The 12028-nt window shown below is 33.7% G+C and overlaps 1 protein-coding gene across 1 annotated transcript; it reads left to right on the top strand.

The window, feature by feature from the left end:
• Window positions 1-462: 462 nt before the first annotated feature.
• LOC133803529 (uncharacterized) lies at window positions 463-5943 on the top strand. Its single transcript, XM_062241612.1, has 3 exons — window positions 463-867; window positions 3993-4073; window positions 5395-5943. Exons 1-3 carry the CDS (start codon window positions 709-711, stop codon window positions 5797-5799), a joined length of 645 nt encoding a protein of 214 aa, XP_062097596.1. The 5' UTR covers window positions 463-708; the 3' UTR covers window positions 5800-5943.
• Window positions 5944-12028: the final 6085 nt, after the last annotated feature.

Raw genomic sequence — 12028 nt, 5'->3', positions numbered from 1 at the left:
AAGTTGTTTTTATGTTTTTTTTGTGATGTTTAGTTGGAACAGTGAGTTATTTTTAAGTTGTTTTTCTTAAAACCGTATTTTCATAATTATGAAACTTTGAAAATCTTATTTTTGAAAATTTAAGTACCTATTTTTGAAAAAAAAATAATAACATTAAAAAAGTAAAAAAAACAAAAAAAAAGTATTTAAGAAAAAGACTCTAATATTTAAGTACTTTCATAACAAATGCTGCGATTATTTAGGATGTTAATGAAATGGCATTGATTTTTTTAATTTTTTTTTTGGCAAATAGGCTTTTTTCTTTGAAAGAATCACAGATGTTATTTTATTTTATAATAATAAAATTCTCAAGGATGACACAAAAATACATTTACTTAAACTAATTCCACGTGTGGGCCACGTGGCAGAATTACCGGAGTGATGAATGTCCTTTGCACTCTACGGCTCCACCAGGGGCAAGGGAAGGCAAGGCAAGGCAAGGCAAGGCAAGGCATGGCACCAACTTTCCTCTCCTCTACATAATAAAAACCTCATTGTCTTCTTTCTCCTTTCCAACCCATTCATTCACAGGCCCCAAAAGGGAAGGGAAGGGAAACCCCCAGTCCCCGAAAATAATTATTATAAAGTTCAAATATATATACACAACACAAATTTAAACACCAAAATCATTTCATCCCTCCCTGGGGTTTCTGTTTGGGTACTCAGAAAATGGCGAAGAAAAGAAAGTCAGACGCTACGCGCCTCGACGAAGTCGATCGAACCATGTACACCACCTTCTGCAGCGCGGCCAACTCTCTCTCCCAACTCTACACCCAGGCCATGAACCATCAGCGCCTCTCTTTCCAAGCCGGCGAACGTCAGGGCCTGGTTCGTTTTTATTTTATTTTTTATTTCTTGTTATTTTTTCTTTTGATCTGATATTGATGGTGTCAAGATATTTTTCTCTACTGAGTAATTAACGATTTTAAAAACTTCAATTTGCTTGATTGGGCTTTAGATTTTATCTTCTGTTTGGTTACTGAGGAAATAGAAAACGATTATGGTTTGTTCTAGGTGTCTTTGAAGTGAAGTATCTTCTTTTGGGTCATTGCTCTTTTGTTGTATCTGCAGGTATATTTTTTTATGTAATATATGGTTCTTGTGAAATTTATTCAATTTCGTTTGGTGCAAATTGTTTTTACCTTTGCCTTGGAATTTTCGGTCTCGAGTTAGGAGCCATGACTTATTTATTGTATTGAGTTTACAATCATATGTAACTCAAAGATTTCCTTAATTCTTAATTCTTATGCCTTCTCTTTCTGTTGGAGGCTTTAAAGGTTTATGGCTTTAACTAGCATATTATGCCGGAGGCCATGTGATAAGATATGTTGCTCCCGTTATTCTTTCTTCTCTGAAGGAGTACAGTTTAAGCCCTGTCGATTCAATAGACCACTCTTTCTCTTTCATTGATAAGAATCTTGAAGTACAATGGTCAAAATATAAGAAAGAATACCTTCCACCTGGACTAGAGATGCACCTGGATGGATAAAGTTCGATGTATTTACTTATAGAAGGGTTGGGAAAGTAGCATAAATTTCTGAATTTTTAAATATTACGTTGAACATGAACTTAATTACTTGTGACTCTTCTGCTTGCCCTATAGAACATCGCTCACTAATCGCTATAACAATACGTCACGTGTAAAAGATTAGATTGATTATATAGTTTATATTAACCATGTAGTTGTAGAAACCTTGAATATGAGTTATGATGTCTTTCTTAATTAAATTGTTAGGACCAGACTTGAACAATTTAGGATCTTCATGGTTTTGGGTAGTCTAGCGGATTTTTTCATTTTAGTACAGTCAGATGTTATTCTAAATAATATTTAAGTAGTAGGGATATTATGGAGTGACTAGGAGGTTGTCTTGCTTTTTAGGCCCGAGAAGAAGGAGAATGAGGAAAAAGATACTTATTGAGTGGAGAAGGCCTGGTTTTTATGAGATGGAATGGAAGACTCACCTTGATCCATGCACTTTGTTTTAGCTTCAAGCCCCGTTTGTTTTGTTCCTAGGAGTGCTCTTATAGTTGGAACAATCTATGGAGAAGAGAAAGATGGTGACTCTTAAGCTCACTTGGTGCTTTGGAAGTTGGTTGTGTATTCAAAATCCAATGGTGGCTTGCTTATCTGAAGTATAAAAGTATGATTTTGAAGTCCAAATGGATTTGCCTTTATATTTTGGGGTGAAATTTTTTCTAGTTTAGTGCTAGGATTCCTCCAAAAGAATGAGATTTGTGAGGTGGGAACAGGGTTGTTAGATGTTGTTCAAGCTGACCCTGCAAGTTTGTTTCCAAATTCTGCCTAAGTTTCTTTCCAATTCTAAGTTGGAAGTGAGGATCTAGCTTCAGCCTTAGAGTTTGATTTTGGAAAGATCATCTGAGGGTTGATTCTTGATTTAATTTTTCCCTAGGCTCTAATTTTTATCTTGGTCCCTTAATGTTTTTAATTTTTTATGATTCTCTTCCCAAATCATCTTTACCTTGTTGATTGCAAATGTTATTCTTATTGATAGAGAAGACTTGCAATTTTAGTCTTTGCTGAATCTTTATGATGGTTTGGATTTGAGAATAAGGAGGGATGATGAAAGGGTCTAGTTTAATTATTCATTGGGTATCTTTTCTTGCAAAACTTATCTTGTTGTCACCGGTTAACAAACAGATTCTTTGAAATTTAAGCTTCTATTGGGGTGTTTGGAAGTCCTTTTCTTCCAATTACATGAAAACATGCTCGGTGCGTTCTCATTAAAAGGTCATTTATCCGTCTCCAGTCCTCTTATTAATGGAGAAGTTCCCTTTAGATGGTGAAAGCAAATGTAGGGTGTTATGGGATCTTTAGTTTTGGCCATGGTCTGGGGTCTTTTAATTGGGGATGGATACCTGAATTTTGAATATAAGGTCAACATTGAAGATTTTATATTGAAGCGGGTGCATTCTAGGTGTATCTTTGAGTCTCTTTAGGCAAAGAGTTTAGAATTCATCTTTTCACAATTTATGGCAATGGAACAATGTGGTCCATTTCATGTTATGACGTTGTTGGAGTCTCTGGTGCTGAACCTTGTCTCTTGTTGCTGCTTCTTCATTACTTGCATTTCCATGTTCGTTATTTGGGAGAGGAAAAAAAACAAGAGGAGGTAAGTTGGGAATGCATAGCAGTTATGCACCAGCAGGAGTGTTTGATTTATGGCAACATCTTTTCATGATCAGGGTCGGAATAACAATCTGGTGTAATTAGCTCTTCTTGTAACTCTTTGTATAGCTTAGTAGATTATTTGGCTTTATTTGATTTTTCTTTACTAGTTTTTTCTTTTAGCTTTACAATTTGTGTATTTGATTATCAGTGAATTAGACTCAACTCTTTTTCCCACTGTTAGAAGATATTATTCTTATCAATATAAATGCTAATTCTACTCATCCAGGTCCAGCTTAAAAGTGGAAATTTCTTGTGTTATGCTTTATTTTTACTGTGTTACGACTTTGGAGGTGGAAGCCACGCTTTGTTTTTGTTCTTCATGGGAACTTGGACTGAAGTCGAAAACTATGAAGAGGATATTTAAGAAGATGGAAGAGGGTGTTGAAGTCTTGGGTTTGGATGAAGTCTTGGGTTTGGGTGGCTTTATGGTTATTCAATGTAAAAAAGAAACCAGAAGATTGATATTTTTCTATTTACTTTGGGATTGTGAATATTTTCTGTACTTAATTTATTAAGCACTCTTAGTCCTGGCTCTGGGGAATTTTTTTATTTTTTTAATCAATTTAATGCAAGTTCATTCTGTCGCATATAAAAAATTAAAAAAAATATAAACTTAAGCTTGTTAGTACCTCGCTCTGAAAGATGACTTTGCTTGACAATATTATTATAGAAATGCTCATGAAATAATTTCTCTTCTTGATACGCATAACATGATGCATGTATCAAAATTGCTCACTCGCTAATTTCCATTTCTCCTTCACAGGAGAAACTTTACCAATGGATTGTAAGGCAGCAAGAAGAAGGGTCAAGAGTGACAACACCAGATATAGTTGCCTACTTACAGGTATTTTTATTTATTTTTTTATATATATGTATATATATATATATATATGTATTTTTATGTTTGAGAAGAAACAAATAGATGATCAAAGGTAAAGCAGAAGTAACCATCTGGAAATTTAAGATGTCCTCGAACAAACCTGAATAAATTTTTACAAACATTCAGCCAATCAGGGAAAAGAAATCTGCAATTTAAGAATACTTCTCTGATATTCTAGGTATTGATGTCATTGGTTTATCCTTTGTCTCACTGTGCCTTGTGTTTATGTACTTAGCCACTGCACTTTCTACCATAAAGTCAGCTAAAAGGTTAATATTCTATAGACTAGATAGTTTTGTCGTTGTAATGCGGCGTATGTGAATTTTAATGAATTTGTTGTTCTTGAGATTTTTCTACTAGAACTCTTGATTTCCTGGTTACATTGAAGTAATTGCGGTAAACTCAGTTGGTTTATTTGACATTGATTATATCTTTGAAGTTTTATTTTTATGGATCTCGGAACACGGCTGCATTTTGGAACATGGCTAGAGAGAAATAATAGGATCTTTCTAGGTATGGAGGATGATCTGTCTTCCGTGTTGGGATAGAGTGAAATATTGGGTGGCTTTTTGGATCTTTAAATCTAGGAGGAGTTTGATGCACCATCTTTTTCATTGGTTAACAAATATTGATCTGTCTTTGTAACTTAAGATGATGTCTTATCATCTTTCTTATCAATATACAACCTGTCGTTTCTCATCTTATCCCCACAATCATCTTAAGCTCGATAATGGGTTTGAAAATTTGTCCTCTTTGTGAACCCTACAATTTTTTTGGGGAATGAAATTTAAGCATGCTGCAGGCAAACCATGAGCTCAATCGTTCAACTTAGAAGTTTCTTGTGCTTTTTTGATTGACTTGGGTTTTTGATGGAGTAGCCAATTAAATAGAACCTGCCCAACAACTTCCATTAACTTCACAATTTCTGCTCTTTTATGTTCATGCAAGTAGCACTTCCTTACACTCCCCTTAAAGCAGTCCCAAACCAAAACTTATCTTGAAGTTGAAGATGGTTGAACCTCTGGTTTTTTTATGAAATTTTTTGTGTTGCCTGAAATGTGTTTCACAGTTTACCTTCAGTGCCAGTAATCTGCTGTGTTCTTGTGCAGAGAACAAAATTTCATTATTTGTAGTTGGATTTTTTCAATGTTTTCAGTGAAAAGTTTGTTGCATATTTGATTGTTTCTATTATAATATCTGATTAGTAAAGGTTAGATTCAGTATGCCTTGCCTGGTAAATGACACTGCCATTGCTTTTCTTCTTCTTCCTCTTGTAATTTTGCAGAATGAGCTTGATTATGGAGCTGAGGAACCTCCAATGTCTCCCAGAATGCTGCTTCAGCAACAGCACTTGCAAACTGCAATGCACTCAACCAATTTAGGGCCAACCGCTCCAGCTGCTCCCACTCAGGTCGGGCCGGGAGTACGCTGGGGAAATCCTGATCAGCAGGCCAAAAACTCAGTTTTCTCTAATGCTCTGTCTAGCCCGGTTCGCCAAAGCCTTCAACCATATCACCTTGCTGCGCAGGGAAGTTATCCCTCGACTAATGTCCTGACATATGGAAATGGACCTCGTAGTAATAATGAGGGGAACTGTCATCATCACCAAAACAGGGACACCAACTCTCCCATGTCAAATGATTCCTTGGATATGCATGCAGATAGTCCGGACCCTGGCTTTCCTCGCTGAGTTTGGTTGTCTGATTGAAATAAATAGAAGAAAGTATATGATAAAGAAAATGATGTTTGTTTGATGATGGAAAATTATGTTTGTAGTGGTGAACCAGAATTCATAGAAAATTTGAACAATTTCAATCTCAATTTGTTTTTGTTATTTTTATGTTTGCATGACAAATGGGTATTATATTGCATTTCTAGATTGTAGTTGCAATTTTAAATATATAGGAGAAATTGCTCGAAATATATATATATATATATATATATATATAGGAGAAAGAAACAGAAATTCTTTAAAAAAGTATAAAGAAAGAAAGAAATAGAAGCACCAACACAATTCCAGGAGCAACACATGAATAAAACCCACAAATCGCAACAGTATGTTATTTGATGTTCACTCCCACAAATAAAACCCACTAAATGTTGAGATTGACATGTAAACTACAAATTCATACACCCCAAATTCTTAAATTTTGTTTTTCATGGCAACCCCTTAAATTGAAACATTAACAAAAAATCGAGGAACAGTTGTAAATAAGAAGAAACATGTTTATTGAACCATGGAATAAAAAAATAGTCAATACTATTTTGGTTTCTTTTAATTCTACAATAAACCTCCTATTTTAAAAAATACATTTTGAATCTTGTATTTTGTCACAGTTAAAAATAGTTTCCTAAGTCCAAAATTGTTGAAAATATTTTCAAATAGAACATTAAAGATTTTACACATTTCTTAAGTTGATGACTTCATAAATATAGTATGGATTCAAGAATTGAGATTTAAAATAAGTAAATAATACCATATTTTTAGTGGTTTGACTCGAAAAAGATGACATACGTCCACTTACTCACTTTTATTAATATTTAAGTTTGAAGAATCATAGAGGGTGTGACTTCTTAAATAAAAACTGTTTTTTGTTTTTAAAACTTAAAAAACTGTTTTATGAAAATAAGTAGGGGTGTTTGACATTGTTTTCAGAAGACAATTTTTAAAAACAAAGTTACAAAAAAAAAAAAAAATTGAGAACAACAAAAAGTTGTTTTTAATTATTCTCAATTTTTTTGGTCAATTTTTTCTCACATAACATTTTTAATTATTATTATTACTATCTCACATCACTTTCTCTCTCAGTAATTTATCTTCCTTCACTTTTTTTCTCCTCACTTTCTCTCTCATCACTTGATCTCCTTATTTTCTCTCTTATTACTTATTATCTCATTACTTTCTCTCTCATCACTTCCTATATCCTCATTTTCCCTCTCCTCATTTTTTCTATCTTGCCATTTTCTCTCTCATTTTTTTCTTGCATCAATTTCTCTCTTCTCAATTTTTCTTTCTCAAAATTTCTCTCTTTACTTTCTCTCTCCTTATTTTTCATCACTTTTTCTTTCACATTACTTTGATCTCATTATTTATTACAAACTTTTAAAATATTTTTTTCTTTGTAAATATATTTATTAATTTTTTATTTAAGATTTTTTTTTAAAATAAAACTAAAAAATTATTTTTACAAAACATTAACCAAACACCTATTGTTTTTTGAAAACTACGAAAACTATTTTTTTGTTCTCATTTATGAAAACACAACTTTGAAAAAAAAAACAATGCCAAACAGGCCCATAGTTTTTGGCAAACTTGCGTTGCCAGTTGTTTTACAGGCCTCCTTGACTTTGATATTACATGCAGACTGCTTTATACAAGAATGAAGTTTTGGCATTATGAATTGTCTCCCCTATTTCTAACCTATCTCCTCTTATTTATAGTGAGGAGTTTATGGTTACATATAAGTTATGGGCATAAGCAATTTAGCTTGACCCGAATAATACATTACAACAGGACTACACAGATATAGTTGTATTTCAATAAATGACAATTGTCATCCGATTCCAATCCCGTTAGTGTTGGTAGCATGTCCTGAACGAATAGGAATAAACTAACAAGGGTTCACAATCAAGCTTGCCTGTTAGCGTCCTACAAGCAATTATAAACGAACAGGAACAAGAATGTGTTACCGGGCAACCAGAATCCTCCTGTTAGCATGTGATGGCTTGCCTTGTGCGAACAGAGGTTGAAGAAAATGAGTGGATGACCAAACTTCTTTGTTAGCACATGATGACCTGATATAAGCGAACATGCATACTAGACTTGCCTGTTAGCGCACTACAACCTTCTATGAGTGACCAATAATATAAGAGTCATTGAGCAATCAAACTTCTTCTGCTAGCGTGCGTAGCTTACGTTATGAGAACAAGTCTGTTAGCACATGCATACCCAATTTGTGAGAACATGCAATGCTATAAGTTCTGTTAATCTTTTCTTTGAAGGAAATAGCTAGCAGGTCTGAGATCACTAATATTTCTATTCCTTGATGCATCTTCATGCCCAAAAAATTGGTATAACATTTGCCCCCAAGTCAGTTTTCGTGCTTTGCACAATACTGACTTAGTTATGTGAGCAATTTCCCATTCTTCTTGGTTATGGGAATATATGATTTTGACGCAAATCAGTTTCCTTTCACTATCTAAATGACTAGTTCTAATTGTTTAAAATAATATTCTATTTTCCCACTCTTTTAGTTTACCTCAAGAGTTTTCCATAAGAATTAGCCTTGTTCACAAGAAACTTTTCCCTTTTCAGACACGAAATGGTGGATTGGTAGGCCAACCAATGCTTGTACATGAAAACAGAACGTGTTCCACGTGCAAGTGATTATAGGCTTAGACAACCATCTCGCGTTTATATGTAATTGGTGTCGTATACCTTTGGATAAGCGAGCAGGCCCATTTCTTAGTTTCCAGTTGCCTCTAATTATCGCTTTGCAAGTGAATAGATGAAGATCTTGATATATACACACATTTTCTTGTCTGATCCTTAATAATGCACATGTCCTCATTTACATATATAGGCAATGTGTGCAAACAGGTATTCTTTTAGACAATTGTAGTGTCACGAAATACACGTCAATTTCCTACACACAAACAACTTCATACAACCAAGCGAACAACTTCAAAAAAATAATAATGTGCTGGTATTTGATGAACACATGCGAATAGACCCTCTTATTGAGGTTTATTATCGTTGTGTAGTTCCATTTTCTTTTTAGGGAATACGAGCAATAAGACTAATTTCACAGCTTTGTAGAGTTGCATTCACTGTCTCCTTCCTTGTTCATGTTATGGAAAGTAACAAGGGCGAACATATTTTCATTTGAGTGCCCCAATCGCTCCTTGTTGTCCTTTTTGGTTTCGTCTTAAATTGGACCGATCGTGCCATGAGGTGAACATGGGCGAATAACTTCATTGCTAAATTAGACCAATCGTGCCATGAGGTGAATATGGGCAAACAACTTTGATTTCTATCTATTGCTTCCATCCGAACAAGTTTTATTTTTCTAATTCCAGCCTCACCATAACTGTAGTCATGGGCGATCATACTCGTTCTCCTTGTCAGGGCTTTTGCACAATTATTCACTTATGACTGCTAATCATGAATGATTGATCCAATAGTTTGAAACACAAGTTTCATCCCTCAGGTTTTGTTTGATTTACATATGTGTGCTTGAGCCTTTTAACTTAAGGTCTTGCCAGCGAAAAACTACTCTGTGATACTTTCCTTGAAATAAAAAAGCTCTTCATATTGACGATCTTGGGCTTGGGTGAACCTATAAAATCACAAAGCCAACTTGCAGGCTTTTATAAACGAACCAGCTTCATATTGATGCTTACATGGGAGATCAGACTTCCCATTGAGATTCTATTGAAGTTGTTAGCTTTTGTTTGTCATTTTGGTATATGACCAAACGAATAGGTCCCATCGAGACTTATAATAAAAGATGCAAATGAATAGACTCATTTGCAACTTTGGCTTTATTATCTCCTCAAGAATGCCTATAATTGAGCAAATACTCGATTGTCTTCATTATTCCTACTTCACCCAACACATGTATATATTAGATACTAGACACCATTTTAGGCGATTGATTGAATCTATTAACTCTGTATACATGATTTTAAATGAATAGGGGCATACCACTATGGGCGAACAAACTTATCTTTGATTTCTTTTATTCTGTTCCATATTGGGTACATGTTTGGGTGAACATGCCAATCTCATGGCTGGGCAAACAGAAGTATAAATGCCATCAAAGGATGAGCAAACAAAATTGAAGGTTGTTCTTCTTAACTGACAACAATCAGAATTTCGAAGTTTTTGGAAGTTACTATTTTTCGATTACGATCATAATTCGAGGTATTATTATTTTTTGAATGAATGTGGGCGAACAACCTTATTTATCTGCTTGTTCCCATATGACCTCTTTTCTCATTTTCTTTCACGGACAGGCGAACATACTCTTTTGCCTTCATGGTCAAGCGAATAGGTACTCATGAAAATTTGATATGTTCTCATCTTGTTTTTATAGTAGGGGGAATACAAATCTATTTTGAAAGATTTTGTAGAAAATATCTTCTTGGGTTCTATCCTATACCCTATGTGCCCCCTAAGTGATTGCGGAGCTCTTGGTCCTTGATCACTTGTTATGTTGTGCTTGGGTACGAATAGTTGTTTTGTTCGTTTATCATCAGGTTCGAGAAGCTCACAAAATTTCTTTCTCGTGCCTATGGTTAAAAAAATCAATCATTTCAACACATGATACTATATAAAGTCTATTAGGAATACTTATATAGGATCTTATTTATTTTCATGTAAATCATATACTAAAAAAATTTAATATAAGAAAACCTAGAACATTTTTCTATAATTGAATTTAAATAGCGATAATGATAAGAACACTTACATTATATGCAGCGGAATGAATAAGTCATTCCTTCAGTTTCTCTAACACGCATCCTTTCTGTCGCATGGTATCACCAAGAAACTGAATCCATCTTCAAATTTCTTCACGGTCTTCCACCATATCCTTAGAATCGCCTAGACTAGAGTGGGCAATTCTCAACACATGAGATAGATACAGAGAGAAGAAGAGAAGCGAATATAGAGGCTTAGAAAATGACTTTTGTTGTAGAGAGAGTCTAAAACCCTAAAGTATCAAAACTAGATCTTCTGTTCATCTGTTTTCAACTCTCATTTAACATTCCTTTTATAGGCTCAATTAGGTGACTTATTTAATTAAAAAATCAATAAAATAATAGGTAAATTCAGCTCATAGGTCGAAATTATCATGGGCTATAGGCTCGTGAAATTTCTCATTTAATTATAAGTCCGTTGGACTTAAATTCAAGGCCCCGTATTATTTTATATTGATTAATTAATTAAATAATTATTTAAATCCTTCATCAAGTCAATTATTTATAATTTGAACATTGATTTAAACTTATTTATTAATTTAGACACCAATTTGTCTTAATTAATAAATCTACCATAAAATCTCTTTTCTTCTCTAAATTGCATAACTCTATGAAATTATCCAAAATTGACCTGGTCAACTTTGATAATTCTAATTGATAATTAAATCAATTAATTGAGATTATCTAGATGATTTTATCCAAGGTACTGTGGGGACCATGAGCCTATGAAATCAAGCTCCAATAAGTTATCTTAAATTTAACAAATAAATTTACTAGCTTATTAATTGCTCGTGACTCCACTAAAAACTCAGAATTGCACTCTTGAATTCATTGAACATAGAATGCTCTATAAGAAATATAGAAACATTATCAATTATCCATTATTACAACCATAATTATCACTCAATCCTCTATAGACGTTCTACAATGAGATGGGACTAAAATACTATTTCACCATTCATTGTATTTTATCCTTAAAACACTTAGTTCCTTCTAAATGATATTTTAGTAAACTAATATTAATTACTGAAATGAGATATCTATAATTTAGCACCTCGAACTAAACTAAAAGGAAACCATCATTTTACTTCTTCATCAGAAGCTATAGATGTTCACATCTATGATTAACACTCCCACTCAATTATACTACTGAGTTCCCAAGGTGTAAGTATGGTATAGTCCGTAGGGTAAGTTGGTAACAAACAAGTCAAAAAACTCAAATAATACAATTAGTTAGAATACTAACCACTCAGAATAGAGATTGAATTAACTTATGGTCAATTATATGATATGGCTAGAATAGATAATAACGGTATGTTTACTTATGTTATCTACTTTGCTAATATTCTGGAAAGAACATAACACTACAATGTGTAAGTAGATCATATTGTAGATTGGCAAGTTAGTGCAATTCCTCTGCACTGACTAATCTTAGG

Source organism: Humulus lupulus, chromosome 1, assembly GCF_963169125.1.
Source record: "Humulus lupulus chromosome 1, drHumLupu1.1, whole genome shotgun sequence".
NCBI classification, from domain to species: domain Eukaryota; kingdom Viridiplantae; phylum Streptophyta; class Magnoliopsida; order Rosales; family Cannabaceae; genus Humulus; species Humulus lupulus.
Note: the sequence above shows the minus strand (reverse complement) of the source record. Positions and strands in the feature narration are given on the sequence as shown.